We start from the raw sequence: 16,217 nt of genomic DNA on the forward strand, positions 1-16,217 counted from the left end.
TATATAATTAAAGGACAAATTATGCCTGCCGGGTTAAGAGAATCTATTCATCAGGAAAAAGACATCATGTGCTATATAGAGATATATAATGCATACAAACAAACAAAATTAAAGGGCAAATTATGCCAGCCAGTTTAGAGTATCAATAAATCAGGAAAAAGACAACATCCAGTGCTATATTAGATATAATACATGCAATTTAACCAATAAGCTACTTCCAAATTCACCTTTACTTTCCTCATGGAGCTTCAATGGCCTTCCTTCCAAGTCCTGTTTACCTTTTTTCTCTTTGTCATCACGGTACTGAAAATAGCCAATAGACGCAAAACCAAAGAGTCGGCTGTAAATCTACCTCCAGGGCCATGGAAGCTTCCCTTCATAGGAAACATTCACCAGCTCGTTGGGTCACAGCCTCATCATGGACTACGAAACTTAGCCAAGAAATATGGACCCCTTATGCATCTACAGCTTGGGGAAGTTTCCACCGTCGTTGTTTCTTCGGCAGAGTATGCCAAAGAGGTGATGAAAACCCATGATGTTGTGTTTGCATCAAGGCCCCCTATCCTTGCTACAAGGATCTTATCTTACGAGTCCACAAACATTGCCTTTGCACCATGTGGTGATTACTGGAGACAACTACGAAAAATTTGCACACTAGAGCTTTTAAGCGCTAATCGTGTGCAAGGCCACCGACCTCTTAGGGAAGAAGAGTTAGGGAATCTCATTACATGGATTGGTTCAAACGCAGGATCACCGATCAACCTCACTGAGAAAGTTTACTCATCTACGTATACCATCACGTCACGAGCAGCCTTTGGCAAAAAAAGCGAAGATCACGAAAAGTTCATAGATGCTGTGAAGCAGTCTATAGCGGTGGCAGCAGGATTTGATCTTGCAGATGTTTTTCCTTCTGTCAAACTGCTTCATCTGATAGGTGGAATTAGGCCTACACTCGAGCGGCTGCATAAAGTAACTGACAGGATAATGGAAAACATCATTAACGAACATAAAAAGAAAAGGTCAACGACAAAAAGTGGAGAAGGTGAAGCAGAGGTAGACCTGGTCGACGTTCTCTTAAAATTTCACGAGCATGGCAATGGCCTTGAGTTTTCCTTAACTACTGACAACATCAAAGCAGTAATCTTGGTATGTATATGCATTTCTTTTGATGTCACTTAAATAATTCAAACCAGTTGTTGATTATATTTAATCTAAAAATCAATTTCCATTCTTGTTCTAAATATACAAACTTAACAAATGATTAAAGGTGCATCTTTTAAGCACTGTCTAAGGCTGAATCCATCTACATGTATGTTTTTCTTCCCATCGGGTTGTAGCCAATTCACCCGCAGCCACTGTTTTGAACACACACATACAACAGATACTATATGTGCAGATTACCTTTTCTGAGGGTTTGAACTTAATACAAAAGCTTTTCGAAGAACAGTTATTTTCTATGACTGGAACTGTTAGCAATTTTAGAGAAAAACCTAGTTTTTAATCATTAAAAAAAAAAAAAATTTTGTCCAGGACATTTTCGGAGCTGGGAGTGAGACATCAGCTACCACTGTAGATTGGGCCATGTCAGAAATGATAAAAAATTCAAGAATAATGAAAATGGCACAAGATGACGTGAGAGAAGTGTATAACAGAATTGGGAAGGTAGACGAAACAGGCATTAGAGAGATGAAATATTTAAGCTTGGTGATCAAAGAGACACTCAGGCTACACCCTCCTGCTCCGCTCTTACTTCCAAGAGAATCTAGTGAGAGTTGTAAGATTAACGGATATGAAATACCTGTCAAAACCAAGGTAATTGTGAATGGATGGGCAATTGGAAGAGATCCCAATCACTGGACTGAAACAGAGAGCTTCTATCCAGAGAGATTCCTTGATAGCTCCATTGACTACAAGGGAACAAACTTCGAATATATCCCGTTTGGCGCTGGAAGGAGGATATGCCTGGGAATTTTATATGGCTTGGCCAACGTTGAGCTCCCACTTGCCCTTTTGTTGTACCATTTTGATTGGAAACTCCCTGATGGGATGACGCATGAAGACCTGGACATGACTGAGCTTTTCGGCATTACAGTTCGAAGAAAAGACGATCTGCGCTTGATCCCCATTCCTTATCATCCTCCATCTAGTAAGAAACCGCCAGTAGAACAAATATAAATCAGCCCTTTTATTGTAGAGAAAGTATTCTTTGTGCTTGTATGTTATCCTATGTTATAAGCATTGCAGTGCCACATTGTTGTTAAAGTATAAGCTCTGCTGCTGCAGGAATTGAAGGATCGAAGGTTGAAGATCATGGTTGCTGGCTTAGTCCATAGTTTTGTTCAATAAAGTTTGAATTTTTATTTGTTTGTAATGGGCGGTGACGATTATAACATCTAAAGGGTGTATATCATGCCTCCTCTCCAATTTGATGTAAGTGTTTAAGTTGCTCATATGCAACTCACGTGGCTTATGCTTGCTGTGGTGTGAGCTAGCAACGGCTATATTGCTCACACTCTCTTCGTGTTTGGCATAACAGAATGCAAGGGAATCCAATGAAGATTCTCAATGACATTTCACTCTTTGCTTCCTTCTTCTTCTTCAACCTTTCTCTTTGTAATGTGGTCATCACATTCTCTGCATTTCCAGAACTTGAAACCAACTACAATTATAGAAAATCAATCCACTAACATGGCATCAGAGCGTAGTTTGAATTAAATCAAGAGGCATGAATCTGTGAAATGTTCTTTGACCTTTCAATGAAGAGCCCAAGTGAATTGATGAGCAATTTATCTGAATCTGGAGCTTAACTTCGAGCTCCAATCTTCAATGGTGCCAATTACGAGTTTTGGTGTATCAAAATGAAAATTATTGCCAAATCTCACAATTTTTGGAGTTTTGTTGAAAATGGTTATCAACTTCCCTTAGATGATAAACAAATGGACAAGAAGCAACAGATCATTGACAACTAAGGATGCTTGGGATGTACTGAAGTAAATCACAAGGGTGATTCTCAAGTCATGGCGGTGAAACTACAAGGTATTCGTCGTGATTTTGAGTATGCTAGAATGAGGAATGGTGAAAATCTATCTGATTATTTGACTAGGTTGTTTGCCTTGGTAAATCAAATGAAAATGCAGGGTGAAGAACTGACAAACAAGAGGATTGTAGAGAAATTGTTGATTAGCTTAATTCCTACTTATAATAATAATATAGTGTCTGTGATATAAGGAACATAGAAGATTAGATAAATTGATCCCACTGAGGTAGTAACTACACTCAAAGGGTTTGAACAAAGATTGATTAGACATTCTGAGGATAATGAGCTGATTGAAAGTGCTTTCAGTAGCCTTAGTTTGCAAAGGAAATCTAGCTCACATGCTTGTGGATATAAAGCGAAGAAATCCTAGAAGAATAAGGAGAAGAAAATATTTGTGAAGCAAAATGAAAAGAACAATGTTTATGTGAAAAAAAAATACTGGAAACAAGGAGGGTTGCAGGATATGTGGGAATTTGCACTGTAGAGAATGTTGGTTCAAAGGCAAGCTATAATGTCATAAGTGTGACAAATTTGAGCATAATGCCAAGTACTGCAAGAGCAAAACAATACAACAAGTGCACTATTGACAGTAAATGCAGCAATCATATAACCTCTCATGAGCCTTTGCTGATTAATGTGGATGGGAATTGTCAACAAGGATTAAAATGGGAAATGGTCAAATTGTGCAAGCTACTGCAAAAGGAACATTGCTAGTTGAAACTAGGAATGTTACTATGCACATTAATGAGGTGATGATGGTACCAAGACTAGATGATAACGTACTCAGTGTGGGATAAATGATGCAGTTTGGTTATTTCAGTTGTTTGGTGATGATCAAGTTGCAATTTTTGAGGATAGAAGTTTGGAGAGTCATGTAGTCATAGTACAAATGATTGGAAATAAGTGTTTTACATTACTCATGGAAGATAGGAATCCTACTGCACTAAAAGCAACAACTGTGGGAAATGCATGGGAATGGCACTGAAGGCTTGATCATTTGAATTTTCAAAGCTTACATATGCTATCAGACAAGGAAATGGTTTATGGTCTACCTAAGAAAAATGAGGTTAACGATGTTTGTAAAGGATGTGTAGCCGGCAAGCAGCATAAAGATGCATTTAGCAAAGAGGTGACTTGGAAAGTAAACCACTAGAATTATTTCACTTAGACATGTGTGGTCTTATGTACAACACCTGGTGGAAACAAATACTTCTTGACCTTTATTGATGATTTCACAAGAATGTCTGGTTGTATTTCTTGAAGCACAAGTCTGAAGTACTTGGAATTTTCATGAAGTTCAAGGCTATGGTTGAACTACAAAGTGGATACACGATCAAGAAATTAAGAAGTGATAGAGGTTAAGAGTATAAACTTATGGAGTTTCAAGAGTACTGTGATGGGTTGTGGCTTGATAAACAACATAGTTGCCTATTCCCCTTAACAAAATGGTGTTGCAGAGAGAGAACAATCATTGTTGAAATGGCCAAGAGTTTGTTGCATTATAAAAGGAGGCCTTTGTCTTTCTGGAGAGAAGCTGCAAATATTGCGATATACACTCTCAATAGATGTCCAACAAAAACATTGGAGAACAAAACACCTTTTGAAGCAATTTATGGCATAAAGCCCAGAGTCAAGCATTTTATGGCAAGTGCCTTCGCCCATGAGCGGTAGGTCTCGGGTTCGAGACTTGGGAGCAGCCTCTCCATAAATGGGGGTAAGGCTAGCCGACATTCACCTCTCCCAGACCCTGCGTAAAGCGGGAGCCTTGTGCACTGGGTACGACCTTTTTCCAAGGCAATTAACACATAAACTTGATGAACCTTCAGTGCAATAGGTCTTTGTTAGATATAGGAAGGCTGAAAATGGCTATAGAGTTTATAGCTTGACTACCAAGAAAATGATGTTGTCCAAGAGTGATATTTGACGAAAGTAGTACTTGGGACTGAAAAATTGCAGTAAACTCTCCACAGATCTTCACCATGAATCTAAATTTAAATGAAAAGAAAAAGGAAGTTGAAGTGATACAAATGAAAGCTAAGGAAGATTTTCAGCTAGAAGAGAGCAATGCTCAGACATATGAGTTTGTTGATTCTCAAACTAACTTTGGAGAGACAAGTAATCCAAGTGACACTCATGTGAAGTTAAAATCACTTAGGGAGGTATATGTAAGATGTAATGTTAGTATGTATGAGCCTGAGAACTCTAAAAGAAAGCAATGCAGGTTGAAATTGAGATGATTGAGAAGAACAAGACTTGGGATTTAGTTAATGGACCATCAAACATGCCTATGGTTAGTGTCAAGTGGGTTTACAAAACCAAGTTAAATCTTGATGGAACAATACAGAAGCACAAGGCAAGGCTTGTTGCCAAAGGTTACTCGAAAAAGCCTGGCATTGATTTTAATGAAACCTTTGTACCAGTTGCAAGACACCATTGGTTGGAAGTTTTAAATATCTTACTACAGCTAGACCTAACATTATGTTTGCAGCTAGTCTATCAAGCAAGATATATACACAATCCACAACAACAACAACAACAAAGCCTTTTCCCACTAAGTGGGGTCGGCTATATGAATCCTAGAACGCCATTGCACTCGGTTTTGTGTCATGTCCTCCGTTAGATCCAAGTACTCAAGTCTTTTCTTAGGGTCTCTTCCAAAGTTTTCCTAGGTCTTCCTCTACCCCTTCGGCCCTGAACCTCTGTCCCGTAGTCACATTTTTGAACCGGAGCGTCAGTAGGCCTTCTTTGCACATGTCCAAACCACCGGAACCGATTTTCTCTCATATTTCCTTCAATTTTGGCTACTCCTACTTTACCTCGGATAACCTCATTCCCAATCTTATCCTTTCTCGTGTGCCCATACATCCCACGAAGCATCCTCATCTCCGCTACACCCATTTTGTGTACGTTGATGCTTCACTGCCCAACATTCTGTGCCATACAACATCGATGGCCTTATTGCCGTCCTATAAAATTTTCCCTTGAGCTTCAGTGGCCTACGACGGTCACACAACACGCCGAATGCACTCTTACACTTCATCCATCCAGCTTGTATTCTATGGTTGAGATCTCCATCTAATTCTCCGTTCTCTTGCAAGATAGATCCTAGGTAGCGAAAACGGTCACTTTTTGTGATCTTCGCTAGATTGCTCCGGTCATTAGTGTGGATAAGTATATAAATGGATAGAGATAGGAAAGCAAACACAAGATGTACGTGGTTCACCCAGATTGGCTACGTCCACGGAATAGAGGAGTTCTCATTAATTGTGAAGGGTTTACACAAAAGCAAACACAAGATGTACGTGGTTCACCCAGATTGGCTACGTCCACGGAATAGAGGAGTTCTCATTAATTGTGAAGGGTTTACACAAGTACATAGGTTCAAGCTCTCCTTTAGTGAGTACAAGTGAATGATTTAGTACAAATGACATTAGGAAATATTGTGGGAGAATGATCTCGTAGCCACGAAACTTCTAAGTACCGGAGTGTGGTATCGTCTTGACTTGCCTTATCTGTCTCATAGGTAGATGTGGCATCTTCTCTGGAAGTACTCTTCCTCCATCCAGGGGTGGTATCTGTAACTGGTGGAGATGCACAAGGTAATGTATCAATTTCACTTGAAGCTTACTTGTAGTTTCATGCTTGGTCAAGCGCGATACAAACCATGTAGTAGGAGTCCCCCAAGTCGCCGAGCTAGGGGATCTGCTGAAAGAGGTGACAGACAAGGTAAGCAATCAGAGCTCCGGCTGATTGTTCACATTCTCCCTATCTTGCAGGCAGCATGAAGGATAAAGAGAAGAAAAATGAGGAGAGATGATATGGGATACTTTTGCTTTTGAAGAAGTAACTTTCCACAGGTTTATTCTTGAACTGGGGGAGGGTTTTCTGGTTTCCTCCAGAGTATAAGGCCGACTGAAGAATTTGAGGGTCAAAACAAGTCCATCAAATCTAGAGTACGTTCGACCCTGCTGATATGGGATACTTTTGCTTTTGACAGAGTAGTGGATGTATCGGCACGTGTGCTGTTACGCTTGTCTCCACATGCTTCCTTGTATCCTTCTCACTTGCCCTATTTGTTCCTCAGGCAGATGCGGTATCTTCCCTGGAAGCATAAGGTGTTGAAGATGAGTACTCGAGAGTAATGCCAGGTAAGTAATCAGGTAAGGGGTTCCAGGCAGTCAGTTCCTAGCTGGAAGCTTGATTCCAAGTGCTGACTGATTGCTCTCTTTCTCCTTGTCTTGCAGGTAAGAACAAGGCCAAAGGAAAAGAGAGGGAAAAAGCATGATATGGGATACTCTTGCTTTTAACCCTGATGATATGAGATATTCTTGCTCTAGTATAGCTTGTTTACAGAGGTATTATCGGGGGGAAAGAAAGCTGAATATTTCGAAAGGCTTCGTTGGGAGTGCCCTCTCAGATAAGAGAAAGGGTTGAGCATTTTTGCAGGTCTGCCTGTCCGTTAGGGATGGAGGTCGACATATATAGGAGTCTCCCTAACATCAAGTAATAATGTTATTCCTTTACCCTGCTTGGTTATAGCACGGTAGTGGGAGCTGCCAGCTTCACATGTTTTAACTCTGTCAGAGCACTTTGAAAAAGTGGTCTGTGGTATCTGGAAAGCTGATGTTGCGTGTGAAGATTACAGACAAGCTTTATCCAAGGAGATCCAGCTCTTGAAGTTGGGAAAGTGGTGCCTCTTCGATTTTCGAACAAGCAATCCTGTCAGGGATCTGGCTCTCGAGATTCGGAGAACGATGCCTCTTCGATTTTTGAGAAAGCAATCCTGCTGGGGGTCTGGCTCTCGAGATTCAGAGAGCGGTGTCTCTTCGATTTTTGAAAAAGTAATCATGTTGGGAGTCTGGCTCTCGAGATTCGGAGGGCAGTGCCTCTTCGATTTTGGAGCAAGCAATCTTGTTGGGAGTGTTTTCTCGAATGTGAGTAAAGGTTGGACGTGTTTGCTAGTCTACCTTGCCACGAAGCACAGAGGTTGACACACAGAGACTTTCCAATTATCCAGCAGTGGTACTGTTCCTTTACCCTCTCTTCGATTTTTGAGAAAGTAATCATGTTGGGAGTCTGGCTCTCGAGATTCGGAAGGCGGTGCCTCTTCGATTTTGGAGCAAGCAATCTTGTTGGGAGTGTTTTCTCGAATGTGAGTAAAGGTTGGGCCTGTTTGCTAGTCTACCTTGCCACGAAGCACAAAGGTTGACACACAGGGACTTTCCAATTATCCAGCAGTGGTACTGTTCCTTTACCCTCTCTTCGATTTTTGAGAAAGTAATCATGTTTGGAGTCTGGCTCTCGAGATTCAGAGGGCGGTGCCTCTTCGATTTTGAAGCAAGCAATCTTGTTGGGAGTGTTTTCTCGAATGTGAGTACAGGTTGGGCATGTTTGCTAGTCTACCTTGCCATGAAGCACAGAGGTTGACACACCGGGACTTTCCAATTATCCAGCAGTGGTACTGTTCCTTTACCCTTGTGGGTAATAATATGGTAGCTAGACCTTCAAAATTTATGTGTTTAAACTTTGTTAGTGTTGTTTCTTTGCAATTCTTTTACCCTTCTTGGTCAGAGCGATGTAGTGGGAGCTGCAAGCTTCACGTGTCTCAACTTTGTCAGAGAACTTTGGCAAAGTTATCTGTGGTACCCATGAGCTACTGTTGCGTGTGGGAAGTGGGTGATTGAACAGTACGATTCATGTGCTTTCTACTTCGTCAGAAATCTTCGACAGAATGCCCATAATTTCCGCAAAGCTGAGTGTGCGTGTGACAGGTGCTGACAAGGCTGGAAAAGTAGGTGCCTCTTCGATTTCTGAGATCGGCCCTCGTGGTCTCTGAGCATCCCAGCTTTTGAGAAAGCAAGCCTCTTCGATTTTTGAGATCGGCCTTCGTGGTCTTTGAGCAGCCCAGCTTTTGAGAAAGCAAACGCCTCTTCGATGTCTGAGATCGACCCTCGTGGTCTCTGAGCAGCCCAGCTTTTGAGAAAGCAAACGCCTCTTCAATTTCTGAGCAGGCGCCTCTTCGATTTCTGAAGCTTCGTCGAGTGCAGATTTTTATAGGGGCTGACATTAAGTTCCAAAGTACACTTGAATATCCACCAGTAGAAGCTCCATTCTTGCACTTCTAAGATCTTGATTTGTCCGACCTCTTCTCTCTTCAACACCTTTGAAAATGTCTGGCCCCTCCGACCGTCGTTTTGACTTGAACCTTGTTGAAGAGGCAGCCCCGCCTTCTCCAGACAACATATGGCGCACATCCTTCGTCTCCCCTACTAGTTCTCTTACCGTTGGGGATTCCGTGATGAAGAATGATATGACCGCTGCGGTAGTGGTCAGGAACCTTCTCACTCCCAAAGATAACAGACTACTTTCCAAACGGTCTGATGAGTTGGCTGTTAAGGATTCTCTGGCTCTCAGTGTTCAGTGTGCAGGTTCTGTGTCTAATATGGCCCAACGCCTATTTGCTCGAACCCGCCAAGTTGAATCATTGGCGGCTGAAGTGATGAGTCTCAAACAAGAGATTAGAGGGCTTAAGCATGAGAATAAACAGTTGCACCGGCTCGCACATGACTATGCTACAAACATGAAGAGGAAGCTTGACCAGATGAAGGAATCTGATGGTCAGGTTTTACTTGATCATCAGAGATTTGTGGGTTTGTTCCAAAGGCATTTATTGCTTTCGTCTTCTGGGGCTGTACTCGTAATGAAGCTCCAAATGATCAACCTCTGATGCCTCCTCCTTCTAGGGTTTTGTCCAGTACTGCGGCTCCGAATGATCCTCCTCCGGTGCCTTCTCTTTCTGGGGCTCTACCGACTGCTGAGACTTCTCCTAAGCAACCTTTGTGAAGGCTCCCTCTTGTTTGTTTATTTTGACTCAAGTATATGTACATATTTGTAACTTATCGGGGATATCAATAAATAAGCTTTCCTTCATTTCAACGTATTGTGTTAAATACACCAAAGCCTTCTTCGCTAAGTTCTTTGAATTTTCTTTTGTTGAAGCTTGTATGTTGAAGCTTTGTGAGTGGAGCATATAGGTTGAGGTAGTGTTCCCTTAATTTCCCGAGTGAGGAAAACTGCTTGGTTGGAGACTTGGAAAATCCAAGTCACTGAGTGGGATCGGCTATATGAATCTTAGAACGCCATTGTGTTCTGTCTTGTGTCATGTCCTCCGTTAGATCCAAGTACTCTAAGTCTTTTCTTAGGGTCTCTTCCAAAGTTTTCCTAGGTCTTCCTCTGCCCCTTCGGCCCTGAACCTCTGTCCCATAGTCGCATCTTCTAATCGGAGCGTCAGTAGGCCTTCTTTGCACATGTCCAAACCACCGTAACCGATTTTCTCTCATCTTTCCTTCAATTTCGGCTACTCCTACTTTACCCCGGATATCCTCATTCCTAATCTTATCCTTTCTCGTGTGCCCACACATCCAACGAAGCATCCTCATCTCCGCTACACCCATTTTGTGTACGTGTTGATGCTTCACCGCCCAACATTCTGTGCCATACAGCATCGCCGGCCTTATTGCCGTCCTATAAAATTTTCCCTTGAGCTTCAGTGGCATACGGTGGTCACACAACACGCCGGATGCACTCTTCCACTTCATCCATCCAGCTTGTATTCTATGGTTGAGATCTCCATCTAATTCTCCGTTCTTTTGCAAGATAGATCCTAGGTAACGAAAACGGTCGCTCTTTGGTATTTCTTGATCTCCGATCCTCACCCCTAACTCGTTTTGGCCTCCATTTGCACTGAACTTGCACTCCATATATTCTGTCTTTGATCGGCTTAGGCGAAGACCTTTAGATTCCAACACTTCTCTCCAAAGGTTAAGCTTTGCAATTACCCCTTCCTGAGTTTCATCTATCAATACTATATCGTCTGCGAAAAGCATACACCAAGGAATATCACCTTGAATATGTCCTGTTAACTCATCCATTACCAACGCAAAAAGGTAAGGACTTAAGGATGAGCCTTGATGTAATCCTACAGTTATGGGAAAGCTTTCGGTTTGTCCTTCATGAGTTCTTACGGCAGTCTTTGCTCCTTCATACATATCCTGTATAGCTTGGATATATGCTACTCGTACTCCTTTCTTCTCTAAAATCCTTCAAAGAATGTCTCTTGGGACCCTATCATACGCTTTTTCCAAATCTATAAAGACCATGTGTAAATCCTTTTTCCCATCTCTATATCTTTCCATCAATCTTTGTAAGAGATAGATTGCCTCCATGGTTGAGCGCCCTGGCATGAACCCGAATTGGTTGTCCGAAACCCGTGTCTCTTGCCTCAATCTATGCTCAATGACTCTCTCCCAGAGCTTCATTGTATGACTCATTAGCTTAATACCCCTATAGTTCATGCAATTTTGTACATCGCCCTTATTCTTGTAGATAGGCACCAAAGTGCTCATTCGCCACTCATTCGGCATCTTCTTCGTTTTCAAAATCCTATTGAAAAGGTTAGTGAGCCATGTTATACCTGTATCTCCCAAAACTTTCCACACTTCGATTGGTATATCGTCTGGGCCTACTGCTTTTCTATGCTTCATCTTCTTCAAAGCTACACCCACTTCTTCCTTCCGGATTCTACGATAAAAAGAGTAGTTTCTACACTCTTCTGAGTTACTCAACTCCCCTAAAGAAGCACTCATTTCATGTCCTTCATTGAAAAGATTATGAAAATAACCTTTCCATCTGTCTTTAACCGCGTTCTCTGTAGCAAGAACCTTTCCATCCTCATCCTTGATGCACCTCACTTGGTTTAGGTCCCTTGTCTTCTTGTCCCTTGCTCTAGCTAGTTTATAGATATCCAACTCTCCTTCTTTGGTATCTAGTCGCTTATACATATCGTCATAAGCCGCTAACTTAGCTTCTCTCACAGCTTTCTTCGCCTCTTGCTTCGCTTTTCTATACCTTTCACCATTTTCATCGGTCTTATCCTTGTATAAGGCTTTACAACATTCCTTCTTAGCCTTCACCTTTGTTTGTACCTCCTCATTCCACCACCAAGATTTCTTTTGGTGTGGGGCAAAGCCCTTGGACTCTCCTAATACCACATTTGGTTAGCTTCCCCCTCTCTATCCCACACACACTGGGTGATTACTTTCTCTTTGAAAATGGCTTGTTTTTCTTCTTTTAGATTCCACCATCTAGTCCTTGGGCACTTCCAAGTCTTGTTCTTTTTTCTCACTCTTTTGATATGTACATCCATCACCAACAAGCGATGTTGATTAGCCACGCTCTCTCCTGGTATAACTTTGCAATCCTTACAAGTTATACGATCCCCTTTCCTCATTAGAAGAAAATCTATTTGTGTTTTTGACGACCCACTCTTGTAGGTGATCACATGTTCTTCTCTCTTCTTAAATAAGGTGTTGGCTAAGAAAAGATCATATGCCATTGCAAAATCCAAGATAGCTTCCCCATCCTCGTTTCTCTCCCCAAAACCATGGCCACCATGAAAACCTCCATAGTTGCCTGTCTCCCTGCCCACGTGTCCATTTAAATCTCCTCCTATAAATAACTTCTCTGTCTGAGCAATTCCTTGCACCAAGTCTCCAAGGTCTTCCCAAAATTTCTCCTTTGAACTCGTATCCAACCCTACTTGAGGTGCGTACGCACTAATCACATTGATAAGTTCTTGTCCTATTACAATCTTGATTGCCATGATTCTATCTCCTACCCTCTTGACATCTACAACATCTTGTGTCAAGGTCTTGTCCACGATGATGCCAACACCGTTTCTCGTTCTATTTGTGCCCGAATACCATAGTTTAAACCCTGAGTTTTCTAGATCCTTTGCCTTACGACCAACCCACTTAGTTTCTTGTAGGCACATAATATTTATCCTTCTCCTCACCATAACTTCTACTACTTCCATAGATTTTCCCGTCAAGGTTCCTATATTCAACGTTCCTAAACGCATTTTGCTCTCTTGAACTCTACCCTTCTGTCCTAGCTTCTTCACCCTTCCCCGTCTAATAGGATCAAAGTACTTCTTTTGTGTGTCCCGTGTAAAGTTGATAGGAGCATATGCTCCCAAACAACTTTGAGTGGAGTCGTTCGAAAAGAAGTTTCTATAGCCCCCTTGCTCATTTAACACTGCATCCGGGTGCCGATGGAGATACAACAACCCTTGCTCACTTAACACTGTGCTCAGGCCACACAGCGCGCCACTTACGGGTGACGCCCTAGCTTTAGCGCGATTTCGTTCTGGATTCATTTTCATAAGGATTCGACGTGATTATGGAGTGCCGGCTGTCGACTACCTGACGCCCTCCCCCTCCTCCTTTATCCGGGCTTGGGACCGGCAATGTAAGATAAACTTACATGGCGGAGTTATATATACACAATCCAACTTAATAAAATCATTTTGGAACAACAAAGAGGGTACTGAAGTATATTCAAGGTACATTGGAATATGTGATTGAGTACAAGAAAGGCAAAGTTGTACTGCTAATTGGATATTATGATAGTGATTGGAGTTGGATGAATCTGATTTGAAAAACACTTCAACCTATACTTTTTCATTTGGTAGCCACATATTTTCATAGGCCTTTGTAAAGCGACACAATGTAGCACTTTCAATAGTTGAAGCTAAGTATATAGAGTGCAACATTAGAAACAACACAAGATGTGTGGCTTAGACTTGTATTGCATGATTTTGGAGAGGAACAAACTAGGCAACACCAATTTACTATGAAAACGTTAATTGGGTTTCGCGCATGGATACGAGAGCATGACTGCGGTCTAATTGATTCTTAAATTGTCTCCTTTTTTTTTGACAATTTGAGAATGTACAATTATGTGTCGTAGTTTGCAGTTCAAGAATTAGGTTTTGATTGTGGAAATTTTAGTAACATCTCTATACGTTCTTCGATGCATGCTAGGTATTTTATGTCTACGTTGTACACTTGAAGAATTGTAGAGAGATGCTGTCGAAGTTTCCCATATTGAAATCTAATCTGGAGCCGTGAATTACATCACATAACTAGCATTCCTGAATGGGATATGGCCTTTAATGGAGGCATAAGGCGACAAGACATATTTGAGGTTGTTGTAATCATTGTATTTTTATGGTGTTTGCAGACAAAATGGACAGACAATGGATACAAAATCCAAACATATGTGATAATGAATACTTGGATGTAATAGATCAATTTATTGAATTCGCAAGAAGACATGACTGGGGTTCAACTCAAATTATGTGTTCGTGTAGGAAGTGTAACAACTCAATAAGGGAGAAATTCGAAAACGTTCGATTTCATTTAGTAATAAATGGGATGATGGAAAGCTGTACTAGATGGAATCATCATGGGGAACAATTAGACCACGCTTTGTCTTTGTACATAACATGAGTGAAGACTGTTGAATCTAATGTGGATCCTAACAAACAAGTTATGGATATTCTAAATGACGCTTCTTTATATGCCTTGACAAACAAGTTATAGATATTCTAAATGGCGCTTAATAAGAACTTGGCTAATCATTGTATTTCCTTATAATTTACTGCATTGGAAATGCATGAAGAAAGAATATGTTGATGCACAAAACCGGAGGTCTTGGAACAACATAAATCCGACCGTGAATCTGCAAGTAATGTAAATAACACAAGATGTATCGTGGTTCACCCCAAGATTTGGGCTACATCCACACTAATTATGTATTTATTTGAGGGAGAGAGAGCTCTGAAAATGAGAGCTTTGAGAGGGGGTGAGAGGGCTTAAGAATTGGCCTCCCCTAATTGTGAGGGTAATGCGTCCTTTTATAGAATAAGGACTCCTCACTTATTACATATTTGCCCCTTCCTTTATCAAATAATTACATTTAAGTCCCCCGAGTATTTGTACGAGATCTAAATACGAGGCCCTAAATATGGTATAAACAGTAGTCCCCCAAGTTTTTATTCAAGAGAGTCTTTTGGCTGGAGACTTGAAATTCAGTCCATGTGTGGGCCAAAGTTACTAGATGCTGTCTTGAACTGATGCTCGATATGAGGCAATGCTCAATCTGAAATGATGCTAAACTAGAAGTAGCACACGCTGCTCGACTGCTCGGCTCGTGGCTTATGTTGCCTTGGTTGGCTTGGCTTGTGGCGTTTGAAGGTGAGGAAGTCCCTTTTATAGAATAAGGGCTCGTTCCTCAATACATAAATGATGGGCTAGAGTTGATGCTCGCGGTGAGGCGGTTGCTCAGTAGGCGGCGATGCTCTCTAATGATGGTGAGGGAGTTCTTTTTATAGAATAAGGGCTTGCTCCTCAATACATAAGTGAAGGGTTATGAGTGATGCTCGCGACGAGGCGGTTGCTCAGCTGGCGGCGATGCTCTCTAATGATGGTGAGGGAGTCCCTTTTATAGAATAAGGGCTCGCTCCTCAATACATGAATAATGGGCTAGAGTCCCCCAAGTATTTTTCATGAGTGCTCTCTAATGAAAGTGAGGGAGCTTCTTTTATAGAATAAGGGCTCGCTCCTCAATACATAGATAATGGGCTAAGTCCCCCAAGTATTTTTCATGAGGCCCAGTTGAGGCCCAACATATGGTACATAATGTAGTCCTCCAAGTCTTCGGTCAATAGAGTCTGTTGGCTAGAGACTTCAAATTGAATCCATGTATGGGCCGAAGTAGCGGTTGTTCGGAGGCAGTATTTGTATACCCTGCACTGAAGCTTTGTAGGTGAAGCTTTGCAAGTGAAGCTTTGAAGCTAGAACTCTATAAATGAAGCTTTTAAAACTAGAGCTCTGTAAATGAAGCTTTTGAAGCTAGAGCTCTGTAAATGAAGCTTTTGAAGCTAGAGCTCTGTAAATGAAGTTTTTGAAGCTAAAGCTTTTGTAAATGAAGCTTTTGAAGCTAATTGACATAAGTGATGCTCATGAATGTTTATGTTGATTGACATGAGTGATGCTCATGGATGTTGACATGAGTGATGCTCATGAATGTTTATGTATGATTGACATGAGTAGTGCTCATGTATAATTTTGAAGTACTGGGCGTACTTTTGAGCACCTGGTTGGTGGTAATAGTGGCAGGTTGCCGAATAATTTTGGAGTACTGAGCGTACTTTTGATCACCTAGTTGGTGGTAATAGTGGCAGGTTGCCAAATAATTGTGGAGTACTGGGCGTACTTTTGATCACCTGGTTGGTGGTAATAGCGGCATGTTGCCGAATAATTTTGAAGTACTAGCG

At 41.5% G+C, this 16,217-nt stretch overlaps 1 protein-coding gene across 1 annotated transcript; it reads left to right on the top strand.

Annotated features, from left to right (window-relative positions):
• Positions 1-203: 203 nt before the first annotated feature.
• Positions 204-2,569, top strand: LOC103401021 (cytochrome P450 71D9-like). The gene is made up of 3 exons (XM_070808159.1): positions 204-1,146; positions 1,531-2,146; positions 2,284-2,569. The coding sequence occupies exons 1-3, from the start codon at positions 241-243 to the stop codon at positions 2,331-2,333; spliced, it is 1,572 nt and encodes a 523-aa protein (XP_070664260.1). The 5' UTR covers positions 204-240; the 3' UTR covers positions 2,334-2,569.
• Positions 2,570-16,217: the final 13,648 nt, after the last annotated feature.

This window comes from Malus domestica, chromosome 11, assembly GCF_042453785.1.
Source record: "Malus domestica chromosome 11, GDT2T_hap1".
Lineage (NCBI taxonomy): Eukaryota > Viridiplantae > Streptophyta > Magnoliopsida > Rosales > Rosaceae > Malus > Malus domestica.

Excerpts from the sequence above, each read along its gene's own strand:
- LOC103401021 (XM_070808159.1), top strand. The coding sequence starts at position 241 with ATGGAGCTTCAATGGCCTTCCTTCCAAGTCCTGTTTACCTTTTTTCTC. Across the intron at positions 1,147-1,530 it reads ACATCAAAGCAGTAATCTTG|GACATTTTCGGAGCTGGGAG; the intron begins GTATGTATATGC and ends AATTTTGTCCAG. Across the intron at positions 2,147-2,283 it reads TCCTTATCATCCTCCATCTA|GAATTGAAGGATCGAAGGTT; the intron begins GTAAGAAACCGC and ends CTGCTGCTGCAG.